General features: G+C 37.1%; 1 protein-coding gene and 1 long non-coding RNA gene across 11 annotated transcripts in view; one reads left to right on the top strand and one right to left on the bottom strand.

Annotated features, from left to right (window-relative positions):
* Positions 1-19,267, bottom strand: part of LOC138743373 (protein phosphatase 3 catalytic subunit alpha-like) — a 150,605-nt gene that overhangs the window by 61,534 nt on the left and 69,804 nt on the right. For all 6 annotated transcript variants that reach the window (XM_069898655.1, XM_069898658.1, XM_069898660.1 and 3 more), the window contains exons 3-6: positions 17,497-17,621; positions 12,555-12,666; positions 8,108-8,253; positions 3,920-4,059 (exon numbers count right to left, since the gene is read on the bottom strand). In XM_069898655.1, the coding sequence (XP_069754756.1) occupies positions 3,920-4,059; positions 8,108-8,253; positions 12,555-12,666; positions 17,497-17,621 (523 nt within the window). The remainder of the gene's footprint in view (positions 1-3,919; positions 4,060-8,107; positions 8,254-12,554; positions 12,667-17,496; positions 17,622-19,267) is intronic.
* The window catches only part of LOC138743374 (uncharacterized), a 101,122-nt gene that overhangs the window by 18,932 nt on the left and 62,923 nt on the right, over positions 1-19,267 (top strand). For all 5 annotated transcript variants that reach the window (XR_011344842.1, XR_011344841.1, XR_011344844.1 and 2 more), the window contains one exon: positions 17,090-17,256. This is a non-coding gene — a long non-coding RNA (uncharacterized lncRNA). The remainder of the gene's footprint in view (positions 1-17,089; positions 17,257-19,267) is intronic.

Below are 19,267 nucleotides of genomic sequence, written 5' to 3'. Positions count from 1 at the left end.
ATTGTCACATACATAAGTACAATGTACAGATGGATCAACATTTTTATTTGAGGTAGCCAAGCAGGTATACAAGATACACCAAATGCAATATACATGTTAAATTACCTCAATATGCCAAGATAGAAAATAAGATAATAAATAAAAAAAGGATAAATATTCACAGTTCCAGTTAGTGCTTGGAAAAAAAAATGTGATGCTTCAAAAGTTCAAATAGAACTTTGAGTAATCCCAGATTAGTTTATGTTTAGGGTAGTATTGGGAGGCTCAAGAGCCTGATAGCAGTTGGATAAAGACTGTTCTTAGAGGTGCTGGACTTCAGGCTCGTAGCCTTTGCCTGAAAGTAGCAGCTAGAAGAGTTGTGATGGACGAAGGATGTCCTTTATGATGTTGGCTGCCTTATTAAGGCAGTGTCACATATAGATGCCTTCAATGGATGGGAAATCAGTGTCCTTGATATGGCTAGGTTTGCCACTCTCTGCAGGTGATGTGCAAACCCTGCCATTGCTGCCGAATGTCTGCCTGAGAATCTGGCTTCGTCAGTTGTCTTTTTGTGTTGGTAATGGCCTTCCCAGCATTGTACCTGGTCTTCCTGTATGTCTCTGAATCACCTGATATGAACACCACAGATCTGGTCTTACTAGAGCATTATCATTCTTGTTGAATCCAGTGCATCTCAGACTTCTTTATGTGAAGTGAATGAATTGATGATTGGTTTCTATAAAGGTAAGGATGTCAGAAGGAGACTGAGATCCCTCCCCAGGTTCCAATCCCTCACTTGGCACTTCCAGGTGAAGATTACCACAGTGCTTTAGATTTGACTTTTTAAGCACTCAAAGTTCAAATTTATTGTCAGAGTACATTCATCTTATATGACCCTGAAATTCTTTTTCCTGCAGGCCAGGCAGAATTTCTACTGATAACTGTAAACTGTACTCAAGTAGAAAGATATGTATGCAAAAGAGAGAAATGTAAACAAACTGACTGAAATAAAGAACAAATAGTCAGTGATAAATAGTGTGCAAATGAGTCTCTGATTGAGTCAGTTATTTAGGGGACTGATGTTGGAGGGGGAGCAACTATTCCTGAACCTGGAGGTATGAGTCTTGTGGCATCTATACCTTTTTTTCTTACAGCAGCAGTGAGAACAGAGCATGTCCGAGATGGTGTGGATCCTTGATAATTGGTGCTGCTCTCTGACAGCAGCATTTCATGTCGATTTTTTTGATGGTGGGGAGAGTTTTTCCTATGGTATCCTGGGCTGGGTCCACTACCTTTTGCAGATTTTTCCACTGAGAGGCATTGAAGTCCAAGAGCAGGCCATGATGCAGTCCATCAGCACACTTCCCACTACACATCTGTAGAAGTTTGTCAAGGTTTACAATGTCATACTGAACCTCCACAAACTCCTGAGGAAGTAGAGGCACTGATGTGCCTTCTTCAGAATGACATTTATATCTTAGGTCCAGGAAAGATCCTCCAAGATAGTGACTCCCAGGAAGTTAAATTTTCTCACCCTCTCCACTTCTGATCTCCCATTGATCACTGGATTGTACATCTTTAGTTTTCCCTTCCAAAGTCCACAATCAGCTCCTGGTTTTGGTGACATTGAGTGAGAGCTTGTTGTTAGTGTGCCATTACCAGTCTCTGCCATCCATTATCTGGGGATAGAGCAGGAGACTAAACACACAGCTTTGAGGTGCCCTTGTGTTGATGATGGTCCTGTGTCGACGCATCGCAACTGTTTAACTTTCCTGGACTGGATATGAAAGGATTGACTGTGGAGCTGCGTCTCTCTATAAAATCAGCTGCTTCTGTTGTTTATTTTGTTTTACCCTGATTGGTATTTCATTTTTTATCTACCCTATGATACTTGTAGCATGCTGTCTTACTGTCAGAACTAAACAACAATCTCCCGGCCTGCTGATTGACGAACTTACAGCTTGGAGTACATGGTCATCCACAATGTTATTAACCATTCGCTGCCTACTGAAGGAGTCAAGGATATTCAAAGCTAGGCAATAAACACTGTCCTTGCCAGTGAGGCCCATATCTCAAGAATAAATAAAACAACATCTTGCTGCAGGTCACAGTTTACATTTCAGCTTGGCACAGTTAAGCACAGCAGATTTCCCTGCCTGACGGATACTGTGAATCAGATGGGTTTTTACGTGAATGTGATGGTTTCACTGTCATCATTACAGATGCTAGCTTTTTAAACCTTGATTATTTATCTAATCGGATTTAAATTCCCTAGCTACTGTGGATTTTGAACTCGCATCCTCGGATCATTAATTCAGGCCTCTGCACGATTTGGCAAATAACCATTTAACCTTTCCATGTTTAACCAAAGTACAAGATCTGTAAGAAAATTTAGTACTTTTTTAAGTTTGTGTTTTGTTTTTTAACCATGTTATGAATAGTTTCTAATAACTAATATTACATTTTAAAATGGGACAATTAACAATCTAGAAAAGCTTTTACTTTTAGAAATTCATTTCCTCAGGTTTATTTCTGACTTTATGAAAACAAATTATAGTGTGTTACTGTGCACAATTATTCTTGAGTAGAACAAAGCAAAACCATCTGCTTGCAATCATAAGGAATTGCTTTAAAGTTTTGTGAAAACAAGAAATAAAAGCCCAAAGATTGGTATTTGAACATTTTGGTCAATTGGTGTTTATAGACATATCAACAGTATATCTCATTGTACCTGATGGCACACTTTACCTAATTTTCTTTATATTATTTATTCTATTTTTGTATGTCATTCTGCATTTTTGTCAAAAGTCATGTACAAGATTATTCTAATGGCTGATAAATTACTATGACAAAATTAAAATGACAGTATGAATATGACAAAATCCACTTCAATTGCTAATCTTTATTCTGGAGAAGTACACTTCAAACTGTTCTTTTTGCAGGGGCTCAGTTAATAAGAGCACAGATCACTGGCACACAAGACAGTCTGCTCAGCCAACCATACTCCAAATATCAACGTAATTAAAATTTAATCTTACATTCCCAGGAAATGCATATATTTTAAGTATTATCATCTTTTAGAAATTAAAGATATAATCAGAAAAATATATATTTTTCAAAATTGTGCCTTTATCCCATACATTCACACAGCCTCACATTTCATGAGAAGAATTAAAAAGTTATTTTTTAAAAATGGTCTAAATAAATTTCTCGGGAAGGTTTCTGTCTTCTGGAAATATCGTATGTTCATGCCTTCAGATAGGTAAGCTGAGGATATCAACAGAAAAATAATTTGGGGAGCCAAAATCCATTTTGGCTTCATGCACAAGGCAGAAGAGGGTTCCAGAGATATATTCAAAAATTAGCTTTCAACACCAAGTATTCTGTACCACGTTTCTAACATCTGCAAGCCTTGCAGATGGGGGCAAAATGGATCTTTCAAAGATAAAGAGGAAATGGCAAAAACAACGGCCACCTGAAAACAAAGTGTATTTGGAAATTATACCAATTCCCGTAAAACCATTTCATCCCTGATCTCAAGACATTACCAACTGACAGAATACTTACAAAATATTTGATCAAAGAAAAACTATGAGTTTGTATTTTTGTCACCAAGTATAAAAGAAAGCTCCCAACCATTGGAGATCAAGAGTAAGTGGCCGATAGATAGTGAGTCAATCATCTATTTCGCATTGGTCCTTTTTATTTGTACTCAAGTTAACCAGTTCCCTGGTGTCACAAATCACATGCATTCAAATCTATTTATCCCAGCCTTTTTATCCACAACCGATATTAAACACTGACCACCAGAACGTTGGCTGACAGCCTATTTTAATGTCCCGTGGCCTCTGTTGAATGAAGCAGCATTGAAAAAGGAAAATGTCGCATCAACTCAAAATGATAGTAAATCAGTCAATGAACTGTAATGTTAAAGACTTACCTATAAAAATAAGAGCACCCTCTCACAGTATTATGACTGAAATATTCCTGCGTCTTTTCATTTCCAAAATCTTCCAAGGGATCTGACCATAAAAGATCACACATGGGCCCAAATGCTGGTGGCTCTTTAAATCTGTCTAACTGTGAAAATAAATAAATCGTATTATCATTCTGCTGTGTCAAACTTTCAACATCAATGATCACGTGCCAGAAAATCAAATTCATTCTGTTTGCTTCACAACTTCACCTGTGAAATTTTGGTAGAATATTTTATTTTTTCCCAATCTAAGTATCTTGAAAATCGGACAATCTTCTAGATTGCAATGCTTCACAGTGGAATAATGAGAACTTCAATGCAAAGGAGCTATCAGATGATCAAAATTTTGCTCAAACACTTGGATTTTAAAGAAGCTATTGAAGGAGAAGAGTTGGTGAGAGTGCCTTAAGAAAGAAATTCCAGCCTCGAAGTAGTTTTTAATCAACAAATCTTGTGAATTACACAAATAAATAAGACACACTTGCCAGTTTAATGACTTTCTACCAAAATCATCAGGGATGTCGCACTACACATGAGGCTTCATAGCAACAGCTGATAAATTTGCTGCCACAATTACACCACAAAATACTGTGATTAAATATCGCCATCAGGGGATGGCTCTGTGTGGAAGAATCAAGACAACGGACACAAAAATGACAGTGTGGAGAAATACATTTCCTCCTACACTACTGTTGACGGGTTTAGTTAAAATATTTTGGCCTCTAAAATTAATTACACTCAGTTTATTACTTGAGTTTCATGTGCTTGTCACCCAAAGTCTACAAAAGCTTTCCATAAACTTAGAGGATTTGGAAGGGAATAGGAATGCTCAGGATTATTGAGGAATTTTTGAGGATAAGAAGTTTTGACAAAGTCCTGAACAGTAGGCTGGTCCAAAAGGTTAAGTCTCATGGGGCTGAGAGTGAGCTGGTAGCCAAATGGATACAAAATAGCTTGAGAGTAGGTCTCAGATTAGAGGACTGTGACCATGACGAGCAGGGGTGATGTTGGGTCCATTCTTGTTTGTTATCTGCATTAAAGACTTAGAGTGTAAACCTAGTTAGTTTTGTGGATGAGTTTATGTTTTAAATTCAAGTTTATTTGTCACAAAAGACTGAATATAGTGAGAACTGTTCTTCTGCAGTTTGTCTCTAAAATTCATACAACTGTTTTAAAAAAAAAGCACAATTAAGGAATGTAGGATTGCAATGAAGATTAACCAGCGCCAGTAAAGGGCAGCATGGGAACACTATTATGGTGTTCATTCAGAAGCCTGATGGCAGTAAGAAAGATACTGCTTCTAAGCCTGTTGGTTTTGCTTTGACACTCTTAAGTCTTCTCCCCAATGGGAGGAGGGAGAAGAGAACACATACAGGATGTGTTGGTTTTACTGGCAGCAGGAGATGTGGAGCCCGTGGAAGGGAGTTTGCATTATGTCTGAGTTGCATTCACGACCCTCTGTAGCTCCTTCCAATCTTAAGCCCATCTGCTCCCATACCATGCTCTGAGCATCCAGCACTTATGTTTTCAATGGTGTAGAAGTTGCTGAAGGACAAGAGGGTCATGCTGAATTTCGTTCATCTTCTAAGAATGTGGAGGTGTTAGTCTGCTTTCTGTCCATCACATCAATATCTTTGTCCAAGGTCAGGTCATTGGTGATATTTATTCCTAGGAATTTGAAGTAGTCTATTCTTTAGACTTTAGCACCACTAACATGGCCATAGGAATGGATTCTGTCCCCTTTTCTTAAATCACAGATTATCTCCTTCATACTTCTGATGTTGAGAGATAACCATAATGTTATCTTGGGACCATGCAGTACACTTCTAATGACTTTACTGTATTCCATCTCCTCGCCATTTGAAACCTAACCTGGTACTGTGTGCTGTTGGCAAATTTGAAGATGGAGTTAGAATAATATTTATCTGTAGGGAGAGAATAGTAGGGTACTGAGTGGAAATTCTCAAGGAGAGACTGTGTTGAGTGTGATCGTGAAGGAGATGTTGTTATCCATTTTTACTGATTGTGATTTGTTAGACTTCATGTCCAGTTGCAGAAAAGGTGCTGAGGCCTTGATTTTGAGGTTTGGGAATGAGATTGCTTGGGACTATGGTACTGAAGGCAAACCTATACACCTATGACCAGCAGTCTAACATAGATCTCCTAAATAACAAACTCATACAGAGACTCATTTAAGGACTCTTACTTTATTATTCAATATTTATTTTCTGTACAGTTTGTTTACATATCTTCCTTTGCTTATATTTCTCTCTTTTCTATACTTAACTTTTCTTGAGTACAGTTTGTTGCACCACCGACAAGTAGAAATTCTGCCCTGGCCTGCAGGAAAAGAATATCACGGGGTTGTATGACATGTTATGTATGTATTCTGACAATAAATCTGAACTTTAAATTTTGAACTTGGCATCCAGGTGTTCTGGGGCCGAGTGGAGGGTTTGAGAGATAACATCTGTCATGGATCTGCCTGACTGGTAGGTAAATAGAAGTGGGTGAAGGGTGTCTGAAAGGCTAAAGTTAATGTCAGCCATGGCCAGCCTCTCAAAGCTATTTGTGATGGTGCATGCCAAACCCACTGATCAGTAGTCAGTTAGTCCCATTAGTTTGCTTTTCTTCTGTACTAGTATGATGGTGGCCTTCTTCAGGCAAGTGGGGACTGTGGCCTATTGTGGGGAGAGATTAAAAATGTCTTTAATACAGAGATGACTCACAAGCATATTACCAAGTCTGGCAGGTTTGAGTTACAAGAAGAAGCTGGATAGGCTTGGGATTTTCCCCCTGGAAAATTGGAGGCTGAGTTCAAATTCAATATCATCTGACTGTACATATACAAGTCACAAAACAGTGCCTCTCCAAACCACAGTGTACACACAAAATACTAAGCACATAATAATCACACACACACAAAAGCACAGATTTATATATAAATAAAAATCTCTCTCTCTCACACACACACACACACACACACACACACACACACACATATATAAAATAAATATGCATAAATAATTCAAAATAATTTATTATTTTCATTTATAAAAGACCAAAGGTTACAGGATACCTTTCATCAATCTAACAGCCTGTGGGAAGAAGCTACTTTCCATCCTGGCAGACTTGATTTTTGATGTTGCAGTACCTCCTTCCTGATGGTAGTTGGTCAAAGATATGGATGGTTGGGATGGAGCAGAGATCTTGTAGCGGTTGATTGGCTCTGATCTATCAACAAACTCCTGGATGTCTGCAGCACTGATTTATAAGATTTTTGTGCATTTAATTAAACCTTCATGTTTTAAATACCTCTGCATTCTCTCTGTCTTATTCATTCTTTAGTTTCTCAATTCATGCTTTCTTTGGTCTAAATTGATTATTTTGGTTGGTTAATTATTGTACGCTTTTACATAATCAAATTACATCTTCAATGAAAGGGTTAATAACAGATCTTTTTACTTAAAATTGATATATCCGCTCACAATCCTCAATTGAGAAGATAAGTAAGACACAAGGCCTTGATAACTGGGGTCCATAAGGCTTTGAAACCTGTGAATGTAAGACACAAAGGAATGCAATATGATAAGGTTAATTTGTTTTTAGAGACAAGGAGGCTGGTTTGGTTGACAATTAAAGACTTGCCTTTCATTAAGGATGATGATTAGTTTTAGAGTTATGGGTAATAAAAAAGAAAGGAATATTATTGTACAAGAGGGCAAAGTGAGCAAGTTCTTTGCTACCACCATTCTGGACTGAGGAGAGTCCAATGCCCATTGGACATTGCAGAGACCTCTGAGCCTCTCCAGGCCAGCCATCTTAAACCAGAGTCTTTGGCGAGCAGAAGGACACAAGAACTGCTAATTATTGCTTGTTATACTGTTTCCTAGACTTGTTAATCTTTCATATTGCTTAGCGCACTTTAGCAAAATACCCTGCTGTGCCTTATGTGTTCTTTCTCCTTCTCTGATTCCAATTCTCAAAAACTTGCTAATTTTCCCATTACAACAGCTCAATTTTATTTTCTATTTTTTCTTTTCCCTGTGTTCTGTTCCTTATTGTAAATAGTTATTTATGTAATTTCACCCAGTTTAAAACTGGAAAATTGTCACATTACAAAGTATTGAACTAAAACATTGAAGAACTCGCCTTTTTTATATCATCCAGGGTGTGTATTTCAGGGGAAAGGCCTCCATGTACACAAAGGAATTGTTGGTTCATCAGGGCAGCGAGGGGAAGACAGTCGAAAGCTTCCATACATGCATCATATATCTGTTCTGAATACTTGATTTTACCTGAGGAAAAAAGGTCCATTTGATTTTCATATAATAATGTTGAAAATTGTAAGCACAACAATTATCTAATTTTAAAGATTATAATTAATTTTATATGATAAAAACAATGGATTTTGATGATAATTTTTAACTTTGGGTCCTCAATGCTGATCTGAATTAATGAATTAGTAATCTGAACTTCATCCCATTAAAGCCTTCTGATCATTTATTTTGTGTTTTTCCATGTAAACGATAGTACAATGCCAGTAGAGATAGGTAAAAGGCCAAAGAGGGTTTTAGGCGTCATGGATTGAACTGTAATGCAGGAAAGGCCATGAAAGGCTTGGGGAACTTTCTCCAGGCCAATGAAACACTGCAGTTAACAGTTCACATCAGTCATAGCGTTTTACAGCAACTTTGGCCCAAATTGATCACACCGACGAAATCACCTGTTCAAACTCATTCCATTGTCCTTCATTCGGCCCATATTGCTCTGTACTTTTCCTATCCATGCACCCATCTAAATGTTTTTCTTTAAATGTTACATTCGCAACTGTTTCTGGCTGCTCGTTCCACATCTACCACAGTTTGTGAGACAAAGGTGCCCCTTACTTCCCTTTAAATCTTTCCCCTTTCATAATAACTCTATGCTTTGGGACACCCCTGCTCTGGGACAAAAGATAATGACTATTTATGCACCTCATTATTTTATATATCTCTATAAGGTCTGCCCTCAGCCACATACACTCCAGGGAGAAAAGTCCCAGCCTTATGATTGAAAGCTGCCAGATCTGGCAACATTCTCGTGAATCTTTCCTGTACACTCTCCAACTTAATGATATCTTCCTGATAGCCAGGTGACCAGAAATGTACACAGTTTCTATGACATTCCTATTAAGCTGCACATAACGAGAAACTTCATGTTCTTCTCCACCAAAAACAAGTTGGAGAAAGAATAGGGAATTTTACTGGTAAACTACGATGATAAAAAAGGCAAAGATCAAAGAGGGCAATGAGGAAGCAACAAACAAAATGCTGGACGAGCTCAATAGGCCTGGGAGCATCCAATAGGTAATGAGAAAGTTACCCAGGTGTTTTTGGACAAGGTCAGGTTTCATATTCTTCTACGTCTTCAATCTTATCCCTCTTCATAGTCCCACAAGCCAATAAAAACTGCTAATGGAGCAAGATCACATAGTGGCAAATCTGGTAGAGCTCCTGCCTCACAGTGGCCAGGCTTTACTTTGGCCTCCAGTGCTGTATGTGCTGTTTACATTTTCTCCCACTGACCGTGTGCTTCCCCAGATTCTCTAGTGCCCTCCAACAGCATGCAGATTGGAAAGTTAATTGCCCACTGTAAATTTCTTCCAATAGTTTGACCAAGGCCAGAAAGAGTTTATTCTAATGTAGGTAGAATAGGCTATAGTAAAAATATTGGTGAAGGAATGAAATTCTATGTTGGCGAGGACTGAATGAGCCAAAAGTACCTCATTCTGTGTTATAATAAAATATGGAAGTAAGGAGATATAGCTCCAGGCAATTCAAAGAGCATCTAAATTAGAGACACAGAAAATGGGTGATGGTGGCATTTTGACATTTTACAAAAAACCTACCTACTATCTGGTGTTGTCGCAATAATTTGGAAAAGATAGAAATCCAAGGAGCATCAAGCTTACTTGTACACTCTTAAGATCAATTTTCCATGGATATGTACAAAAAATATCACAATGAAAGATTCAGTCTTCATTTCTATGAACATCAAGGAACATTTTCTTTGTGGCACTTGTGAGACTGGAGTTCTGGTGACAGCAGTGGACAAAAACTAAGTAGGGCTGTTAGTTCAAAGTGATGTTAATCCCAATGAAACACACAGGAAGTGGAAGGTTGTTTAGACACCTGCCTCGCAGAAATCACCAGGCATCAGGACCCTTTCTTAGCTGCTATAAAATGACAACTCATACTCCTTAAAAACAGGGGATATAAAGCATGCAGTGCTTCTGGGTGTTGCCCAGCAATCCCTAATGCAAGTTCCCTTGTGAGCACATTGAATGAGATCTGAATTCAACATTCTGCCAATATTCAAATAATGATCATTTGAGCAGGACCTGAAATATACAGAGTACTTTTAGAACCCTGCGTCGACATGAAATCTCCCTTTTCAGGAGAAATGAGGAAATTGACATACAAAGAGAATACATTTTGTATCTTTGACTTATTCTGTCAGATCTATTGCTTTCTAAATATTCAACTTTCTCAAGCTTTTATATTTATTCAGGCTTCGTTTACACCAAAAAGAATTCCATCCTGTCCATATTTCACCTTTATGATACCCAGCGTCATTCTCAAATCCCCAAATTAATCAATGGTTTATTTCGAAAATAAATCCCAAATTTCTCTGACTGTGATCTGTACACTAAATATGATGTATAAAGCTGTGATATTGAAAAGGATTAACTTCTAAATCAAGTTTTAAAAAATCCATAACAAATGTATGTGTCTTTACATGTTTCAGATAGTGATGTGCTGTTTAACAAGACAGCAGTGATTCTAATTAGGCCCTCAGCTTGGTCTCCTGGGTTATAATTAAAACATAGTTCCCAGCCTACATAAAAATTATGAAAGTGCAGTATTAAGAGCAGGTAGGAGTACAACAAAATGGTAGATATTTTGAATTGTTAATAAGATACAATAAAATATTTTTCAGAATTGAGCTTGATAAATGTCAACATGTGTTACTTCATGGTCATAATAAATTTCAACTCAAAAACCATTCATTAACAGTTGAAAACAAAACAATTATCTGCCTATTGGGAACAATGTAATCACAAACTACAATAATTAGATAAATCAAAATTGAACATTTCAACATAACCAAAATGAATATACACGTATTTGTGATGGTTTCAATCATGTGTTCGTAAATTATTGTCATAGATCACAAATGACTGCTCCATTTCCAATAAATCTTTTTTTGATTGTCCATAACATGCAAGACTAATGATATTAACTTTTTTTTATATAAAACATCACATTATTGTAACATTGACAAAGCAAATTTAGATTTACAATATTTAAATTTCACAGCGAGTTAGACTTCACAAATTTGGAAGTGATAAACAATTTAATATCTTCAAAGCTGAACTCATTCCACAATATTTTTTTTTACCCAAAACAAAAAGTAATTTGATTAAACAGAGAATTAATCTTGGTTATGATTAGTGAAGTTTTGTGCAGTTGGAAAGAAAGCTGCTGTGAATGAAACAAGTGAATAGGCAATTATAATATAATATGCCACAAAGAGGCAAAACAATTGTTTTAGAGGATGTAAACAAATCATTATATATAAATCCAAAGTTACTTTTAGTTTTGTTCTTTAATCAATTCAATGGATCTACTTTGGTTATTCATAATCTGTCAAATCACAATTTATTAAATGTATCTGTAATAATTACTCTCACATTGATAAAATAGAAATAAAATAGCACAAAAGTAATGACAAGAATTCTCTATTTGTTATGAGGGTATGTTCTGATGTCACACTAATCATATTACAGGTTGAACCTCTATTATCCAGTCCCCTGAGGTGCAGCATCTCCTGTGGTCCAATACATTTTGAATCTGCCACCATTAGCACAAACTTCTTACTGACAGCGTGGGACTCAAACACTGGTTCCCGATCGCTGGTGCTGTAAAAGTTGAATCTGCCGCAATGGGACCAGGGCTCAAGCCCCGGAATGTTTGTACTAACGGCGGCATATTCAACCTTGACAGAGCCAGCCATCAGGACCAGGATTCGAGTCCCATGCTGTCTATAAGGAGTTTGTACCAACGTCCTGATCACTGGTGCTGTAAAGGCGCTGTGCTCACCGTTACGCTAATCATGCCAGCCCATAGTATTATTTCTTGTCTTAAGCTTTGTTCTACCTCTGATATATTTATATAGGGGGTTCCCTTCGGGGTCAATTTCTGTTTTCCGGCATTTTCTGTGGTCTGGCAATGGCCAGGTCCCGATGTTGCCAGATTAAAGAGGTTCAACCTCTTTAATGCAGAGGTTCACACTGCTAACAAAATACCTTAAAATTTGTAGCAATTTGATTGAGAGATCCTATTTATTTTATACAATCTGGATTACTCCATTTTTGAAATTAAATATTTAACAACACACTAGATGAATTTAAACGATGAAAAGGATTACATTTTAGCACTTAATGCAGGAGATTTGATGGCTTGTGTCATAAATTCAGCAAATATAAAATGTAAAGAAATTACAAGAAACAAATACTAATTTATTAAAAAATGTACTTTAGAATAAAAATACTTACATTCTTGTTTGAAAGTGAAATATTCTGTCAAATGTCTACATTCGTGGTTTCCACGGAGTAAAAACAGAGTCTTTGGATACAGAATTTTCAATGACCACAGATACAAAACACACTGTATAGAAATAAATAATAATGGATATCATTTTAAGAAGATGATATACAAGATAGTATTTTAAATGCCCAAGCACAATAACAATAAATGAGCCATGTAGTGCAGCTCACAGTCACCTCAATCTTAATTACTTAATGTTTTTAGGTCTTTATATCATCTTCATGTTTTGTCACATTTTGTTCCATTTCTGTCTCTTTGGTATCAACATGTATAAAAGCATTTATTTTGTGATAATAATAAAACATATTAAATAATTTCCTGTATATTCCACTATTCTTGAGGATGTGTTGCAAAGCATCAACATGGGGATCAATAGATTCAATGTTCAATGTACATTGTAACTCGCCCCCCCTCCCTCTAAATAATGAGACTTTCAAGCCAGAATTTTTAATTTCTAATTCATATATATTATACTTTCCACATTAGGTCAATGTCACAAAAAAGCATTCTATTAATAGTCAGTCCTTTGTTTATCATTGCATGACATAATTTAGATCATTATTTAAATGAAGCAAATGTCAGAACAGTACATAGACCAAAAAAGCTGTCACTAAATTACTAAGGTATGACTTGAAAATGCATTGTTGCCTTAAACATAGACATAGAAGATAGGAGCAGGAGTAGGTCATTCGACCCTTCGAGCCTGCTCCGCCATTCGATGAGATCATGGCTGATCTTAAAGTTCAGTACCCCGTCCTCACCTTCTCTCCGTAACCTTTAATACCCTTATACTGAAGAAATATATCTAATTCCCTCTTAAATATATTTAATGAACCTGCCTCTACTGCCCTCTGTGGCAATGAATTCCACAGATTCACCACCCTCTGGGCCTTGAAATATGATCAATTTTTCTCACTGTTTTAATGAAAAATAAATAAATGTTGAGGCTTCCATGAAATAGTCTTAAAAATAATTTATGGAGTATTGTACTCCTGACAAAGTGAAATGTATTGTTCATTCCTCATTACCTTGAAGGCTTTAATATTCAGCCTTCTTCTAGAAAATAGCTGCAGTCCTGTTGTTTTAGAGAAGGGAAATTGATAACTAATATTGCTTGCGGGAAATTTGGAGATCATAGTGTTCTTATATAATTGTCACTTCCCCTCTTAGGTGTTCATCAGTTGATTCAGATGATAAGTTCACATGTACCTCAGCCATAGTTCATTGGTGTGAAGAATATTATGTTTAGAGCCGAGGCCTCAAACAAGGGAAATGCCTTATCCTGGATAAATTTATACTTGGTGCCATCATAATTATCCATGATACCCATTCAATAAACTTTCTGATAAACCTTCTATATTATGGATGGATTTTATACAACATTTTTCTCAGCTTGTAATCTCTGATGCTCAAATTTCCATTTAAGCTCGTGGTCAGTGTAAAAAGCATAAATATATATGTTTAGGCTCATGCAGACATCCATCATGGTTAAGAAAGGAGCTTCATGAAGACGGCCTCTTTTTCGAGGTAGGATCATTGATCTGTGTGTGAGAACCAAGCACCTTGTTTACTATGAACGAACAACATTGGACTGCAAATTTCAGTAATGTAGAGCTCTGATACTTCGGACATGGTTGTCAATAGTCTCATTTTCAACAAGATGATCTCTAATTGAATATAAAAGTGGCTTTGTGTTCTTCCGTTTCCTTAGATGAGTACCTGGAGAAAAGAGTTAAGAAGTGATAAGTGGAGGGGGTACCTCTCTATAAATTGAGATGGAAGGGAAGGGGATTGGGAGCTGGAAGAAAGGAGACAGAGAGGTCTCACGGGAACTGCAGAAGTCAAAGTTAATGCCATCTGGTTGGCGAGTGCTCAGATGGAATAGTAGGTTTTCTTCCTCCAATTTGTGGGTAGCTTTGGTTTAATAGTATATGAGGCCGTGGATGGACATGTTGATGCAAAAACAGGGACCTCCCAGTGGCCAACCTACATACTATTCACACACCAAAATGTCTATCTATCTACATCCAGCCCCTCCCCCTTTCACTTCTCAGCTTCTTTTCTCTTCTATCTTCCACCCGTGTCCACCTATGAACCCTGACAAGTTAGCCTGTACTCCTCCCCCTGTCCATTCTCTCCTCTCTTACCCTCAACTTTTTATCCAGGCACTTGTCTGCTTTTTGCTCATACCTTAACGAAGGGCTCAGGCCCAAAACATTGGTTATCCTTTCCTTCCTATGGATGGTGTGTGACCTGCTGAGTTTCTCCAGCACTTTTGTATTTCGCACTACAATCCCAGCATCGAAGGACTTTCCTGTTTAACTCCATTTTGAATTGCTGATTTTGCCTTTCAATGTCCCTCATAATACACCTGCATCTTCATATCCTCATCATGTAGAAAGAAGACTGTCTCATCACCAGGACTGTGCAGTCACATTAATACTCCTGTGAACAGATGTGTTGGCAACTGCTGAGTTAAATGAGATTAATTAGATTATTGCATTGGTTCATTTGTCAGCTAATGCAGACTCAGTATGGCAGCCTAGATTTTGGTTCTTGATGAAGGCACATGATGATAAAAATGTAGGTCACCTAATACCTGTTCCCTGTCCCTGTTTTTTCTCATGCACCCTCCAAGTTGTTTTCATTATAAAACAACATTGATTTTCATGATAGATTAAATAATGAAGAGATAGCGAATTGTGATCTGCAGCCGGTTTGAAATTAAAAAAAATCTAGGAACACTCAGCATCCGATGAAAGGTCTTTGACCTGAAACATCAACTCTGTTTGTCTTTGCACAGATACAAGCAGATCTGATGTTTCCAGCATTTTCTGCTTATATTTTGGATTTCCAGCATCTGCAGTTTGGTTTTGATCTCATTTAGCACAGAGTCCTGGACCTGAATTCAATGCAAGGTCAAGAAATTTGAATCAAGCTTTCGTAACCCACAAGTTCAAGTGCAGATGTCTGAGAGATCTAGACTGCTCGTGTGACAGGGTACATCGGTGGTGCCATTGAATGGTCCTTGAGACCAGTGGATGGATTTCAATCATTTTATTATTACAATTGTGTAATTTTTCAGCTAGATGTCTCTGAGTTACTTTGCAATCTTTTGGGTAGTTTGAGAGGCATTTCTCAAATTATAGGCGCCATGAATTAACAAGGTTGTTTTGGGGGATTAATTGAATCCAGCATGCTTTCATTTTGATCATTTCTTTTCTCTGTTTCTAACACTGAGTCTATGTTTTGCCTCTGAGTGGCTTGGGAAATCCTGCCAAAAGCCACTGTATCAACCATAAGAGGAAGAGATTGCAGTCACGTTTATTCCGCACACCTAGGTGAGTGGCAGTCGCGGAGCTGTCTTCAAATGTCAGATGTATGCTGGGGGTGATGGAGGCAGACTTTACTTTTAAGGTCTTGCAATTTATTCAACATGAGCAGTTGCAAGGAGCCTACCAACCTTTTTTTAACATGGTCCCAGAGGTCAAAACTGCCGCCCTAGCTCCTGGCGCTTTTTAAGGGGTTGGTTTCTTTCACTGAGGTATCCAAGCAAAGTACAATATTTGTATTTATGTTATAACCAAAGGCATCAAGTGCTAAAAATAAGACTTTTGTGACTTTTTTTAAACTGGTAGTCACTTCATTGTGTAATTTCAAATATTTGCCTTAATAAAGGCAAACCCAGGGCAAATAAGATGAACTGGAGATGCTGCAAAAGTGGAGTACCATACAAAATTCTGGAGGAACTCAGCAGGCCAGAAAACACCCATGAAATCCAATCAATATTCAGTGTTTCAGGCTTCTGCTTTGGCCTGAAATGCTGACTACCTATTGCCTTCCATAGATGCTACCTGACTCATTGAGTTCCTCCAGCATTTTATGTTGCTGAATGTGAACTCACAACTTCTTGGCTGTTTTCCAGTATCATATACACTGTACCAATATAGCATCAAAAAGAGGGAAATTTGCTATCAAAGCCAGAAGCAAGATCCAGAGGCATCCCCGTAAAGCATCGCTTCTTAAAATTGAGGGCATAAATTCAAAGACTTACTTCATTTGGGGCCTTGTGAATTCTAACCTTTTTCTATCCACTCACATACCACTTTAAGTATTCCCTATGCCATAGGTGCTCTGTGATTAGTAAGGGATTACTTAAGATGGTATGTGGATGGAATGAAAAAGTTTGAAAACCACTGTTTTAATTGTACCTAATTGACTCGTTATGTGCACGGTTTCATAACTCCAAAGGAAATAGGACAATAAGAATTTTTCTTAAGAAAAATATTTTAGTAACAATTGGGTCTAGAGCAGTGATTCTCAACCTCCCCTTCCAACACCCATGCCACCTTAGAAAAGACTTGAGTAAATCGAGCCCAGGTAAACTCTTTTACTATGTACAAAATTCTAGCACAGAGGGCTCCATTTACAGTTTAAGACAACAAATGAATTTTCTTGTTTTTTTATTGTGTTGGTCAAACAGATTTTCATCATGGATGGGTGAAAAAATATAACTCAAGAACAAACCAAATAAATTCTGTTAATATGAAGCTCAGAGTTATTTAGCATGCACCAAGGAAATAATGTGCAAGGACAAACCAGGTGGACTGTTAGACTTCTGCTTAATTGAAGAATGCAACTTTTACTTTGGTGAGTAAAGCACATCTTTGGGACACAACATTAATTGTCATAGAGGAAGGTCAGAATAGCAAAGTTTCTTCAAAAAAACATAGCTCACACAGTTTAATGATCTGGAGCTAAATTAGCCATACATACAGTTTTTTGAACTATATATTTTATATGCTTTTGAAATATGTTTGCGTTTGTGAATGTTTGGGCATGTGACATATTACATCAATAAAAAAATTTCTAGACACACACAGTACTTGCCTCAATACTGAAGTAGCCCCTGTCCACATAGTCTCCCAGAAAGAGGTAGCGTGTAGTGGCTGGTGACCCACCCACTTCAAAGAGCTTCATTAGGTCAAAGAATTGACCATGAATATCTCCACAAACTAGGAAACAAAACACAGTAATTTATTTGACTGGGTGGATATATAACTTCATGATTCAATAAAGTTAAAATTATATATGTGTCCTACAGGCCTCATAACAAAGATTGTTAATTTATTCCTATGACAGGAAAACTGCCTCATGAAAATAAATCATCGAGAAAGGAACATTTTTCCCCCTTGTTTAAATCATTTGGTAGTTTCGCATAATCTATGTTGGGGTTCTGATTTCTCGAGTTAGAAGTTTTGAGAGCCATTATAATCTCAGGATAAGTAATAATAATAAGTAATTTAGGCTTGAAAGAAGAAAAATATCTCTACTGTTATTCTTCAGCATTCAGAGGACAACGGGTTTGTGGAATGCAGAGTCTGAGCAGATGCAAGACTGAGTTCAGGAAATTCTCAGCAATTTAGGATAAAGAAGATACAATGCTGTTGAAGTAGAAGATCAATAATGATTGTATTCAATGGTAGAGTAACAAAGGGTTGAATGGCCTACAGCTGGTCCTATTATGTTAACTCATTTACATCATAATTATAATCAATCATTGATAAGTAATCATTCTGGCCTTGGAATGAATGAACTGAAACCAATATTGTTAAATTTTGAAAAACAACCGAGGACAAAGACTTAAGTTTCAAGATTGCTTAAAGCACATGTACAGTTCAAATTGTAGATTCAATGCACAATTTAATATATAGTGAGTACTAATTTCAGGATAAAATTAAATTACTATCACCTATGGATGTAGGTTATAAAATGCCAGAAGAGAATCATTGCATTTTGTGTTCATCAGATTTGTAATGCCACCCGTGAACAAAATGAGAATAACATCAACAATAAATCACACTCAAATATGTTAGCATATTGAAACTGGATAATAAAAGTGCTTTCAAGGATTCTAATTTTTGCTATTGATAACATAAGATTCTCTATATGCTGAATGATGATGCTTTTTTAAACTAATTATCTCTTTCAGTTATCAGCTGCGTTGGTCTTTTTTTAATATATGGTTAACCTCTTACCTAATTAATCTTAGAGAATATATCCTGCATTTGCTTCCCTTTAGAACCCATACCATTGGTTCTGGAGTCTTGCTTGGACAAATAAGAATGCCCTAATAAGCAAGTAAGGATGTTGGTGCATCTGTACATGGTACTTGTATATATGACAACAAACTCTTGAATAACAGATGATAACTACAACAGACCCAAACATGACAAGAGAAAAATCAGGGGTGGGGGGTGGGGGGGTGCTGGAGACTGAGGGCCATTAATCCACCCTCATTGTTCTCTGCCAAGCATGCTGCATTCAAATAAGGCCTGATTTCTGAAAAAAAAACTACCTTACATTTGAATGAGGTGTTGCTAACTGCTTTGAACAGTTTCAAACGGAGTTCATTCCATGGATTTATGCTCCCTCATTAAAATATTGGCATTTACTGTATTTTAACAGAAGGTACACAGATACACAATGAAGACATTGTGCTTATAATAAGATTAACACCATTGGCATTTGTACCCACAACTTCATTAAACTGACAGCAATTTTGGATTTTCCAAGTATCCAAAAGACAGTCTTTCATATTCTGTGCTCTTCCAAAGTCTGGACAGGTTTTAGTTTACTTCCACCACACTCAAGGGAAAGC

Source organism: Narcine bancroftii, chromosome 9 (assembly GCF_036971445.1).
Source record: "Narcine bancroftii isolate sNarBan1 chromosome 9, sNarBan1.hap1, whole genome shotgun sequence".
Taxonomy (NCBI): domain Eukaryota; kingdom Metazoa; phylum Chordata; class Chondrichthyes; order Torpediniformes; family Narcinidae; genus Narcine; species Narcine bancroftii.
The sequence above is the reverse complement of the archived record's forward strand: the minus strand, read 5'-3'. Positions and strand labels throughout refer to the sequence as shown.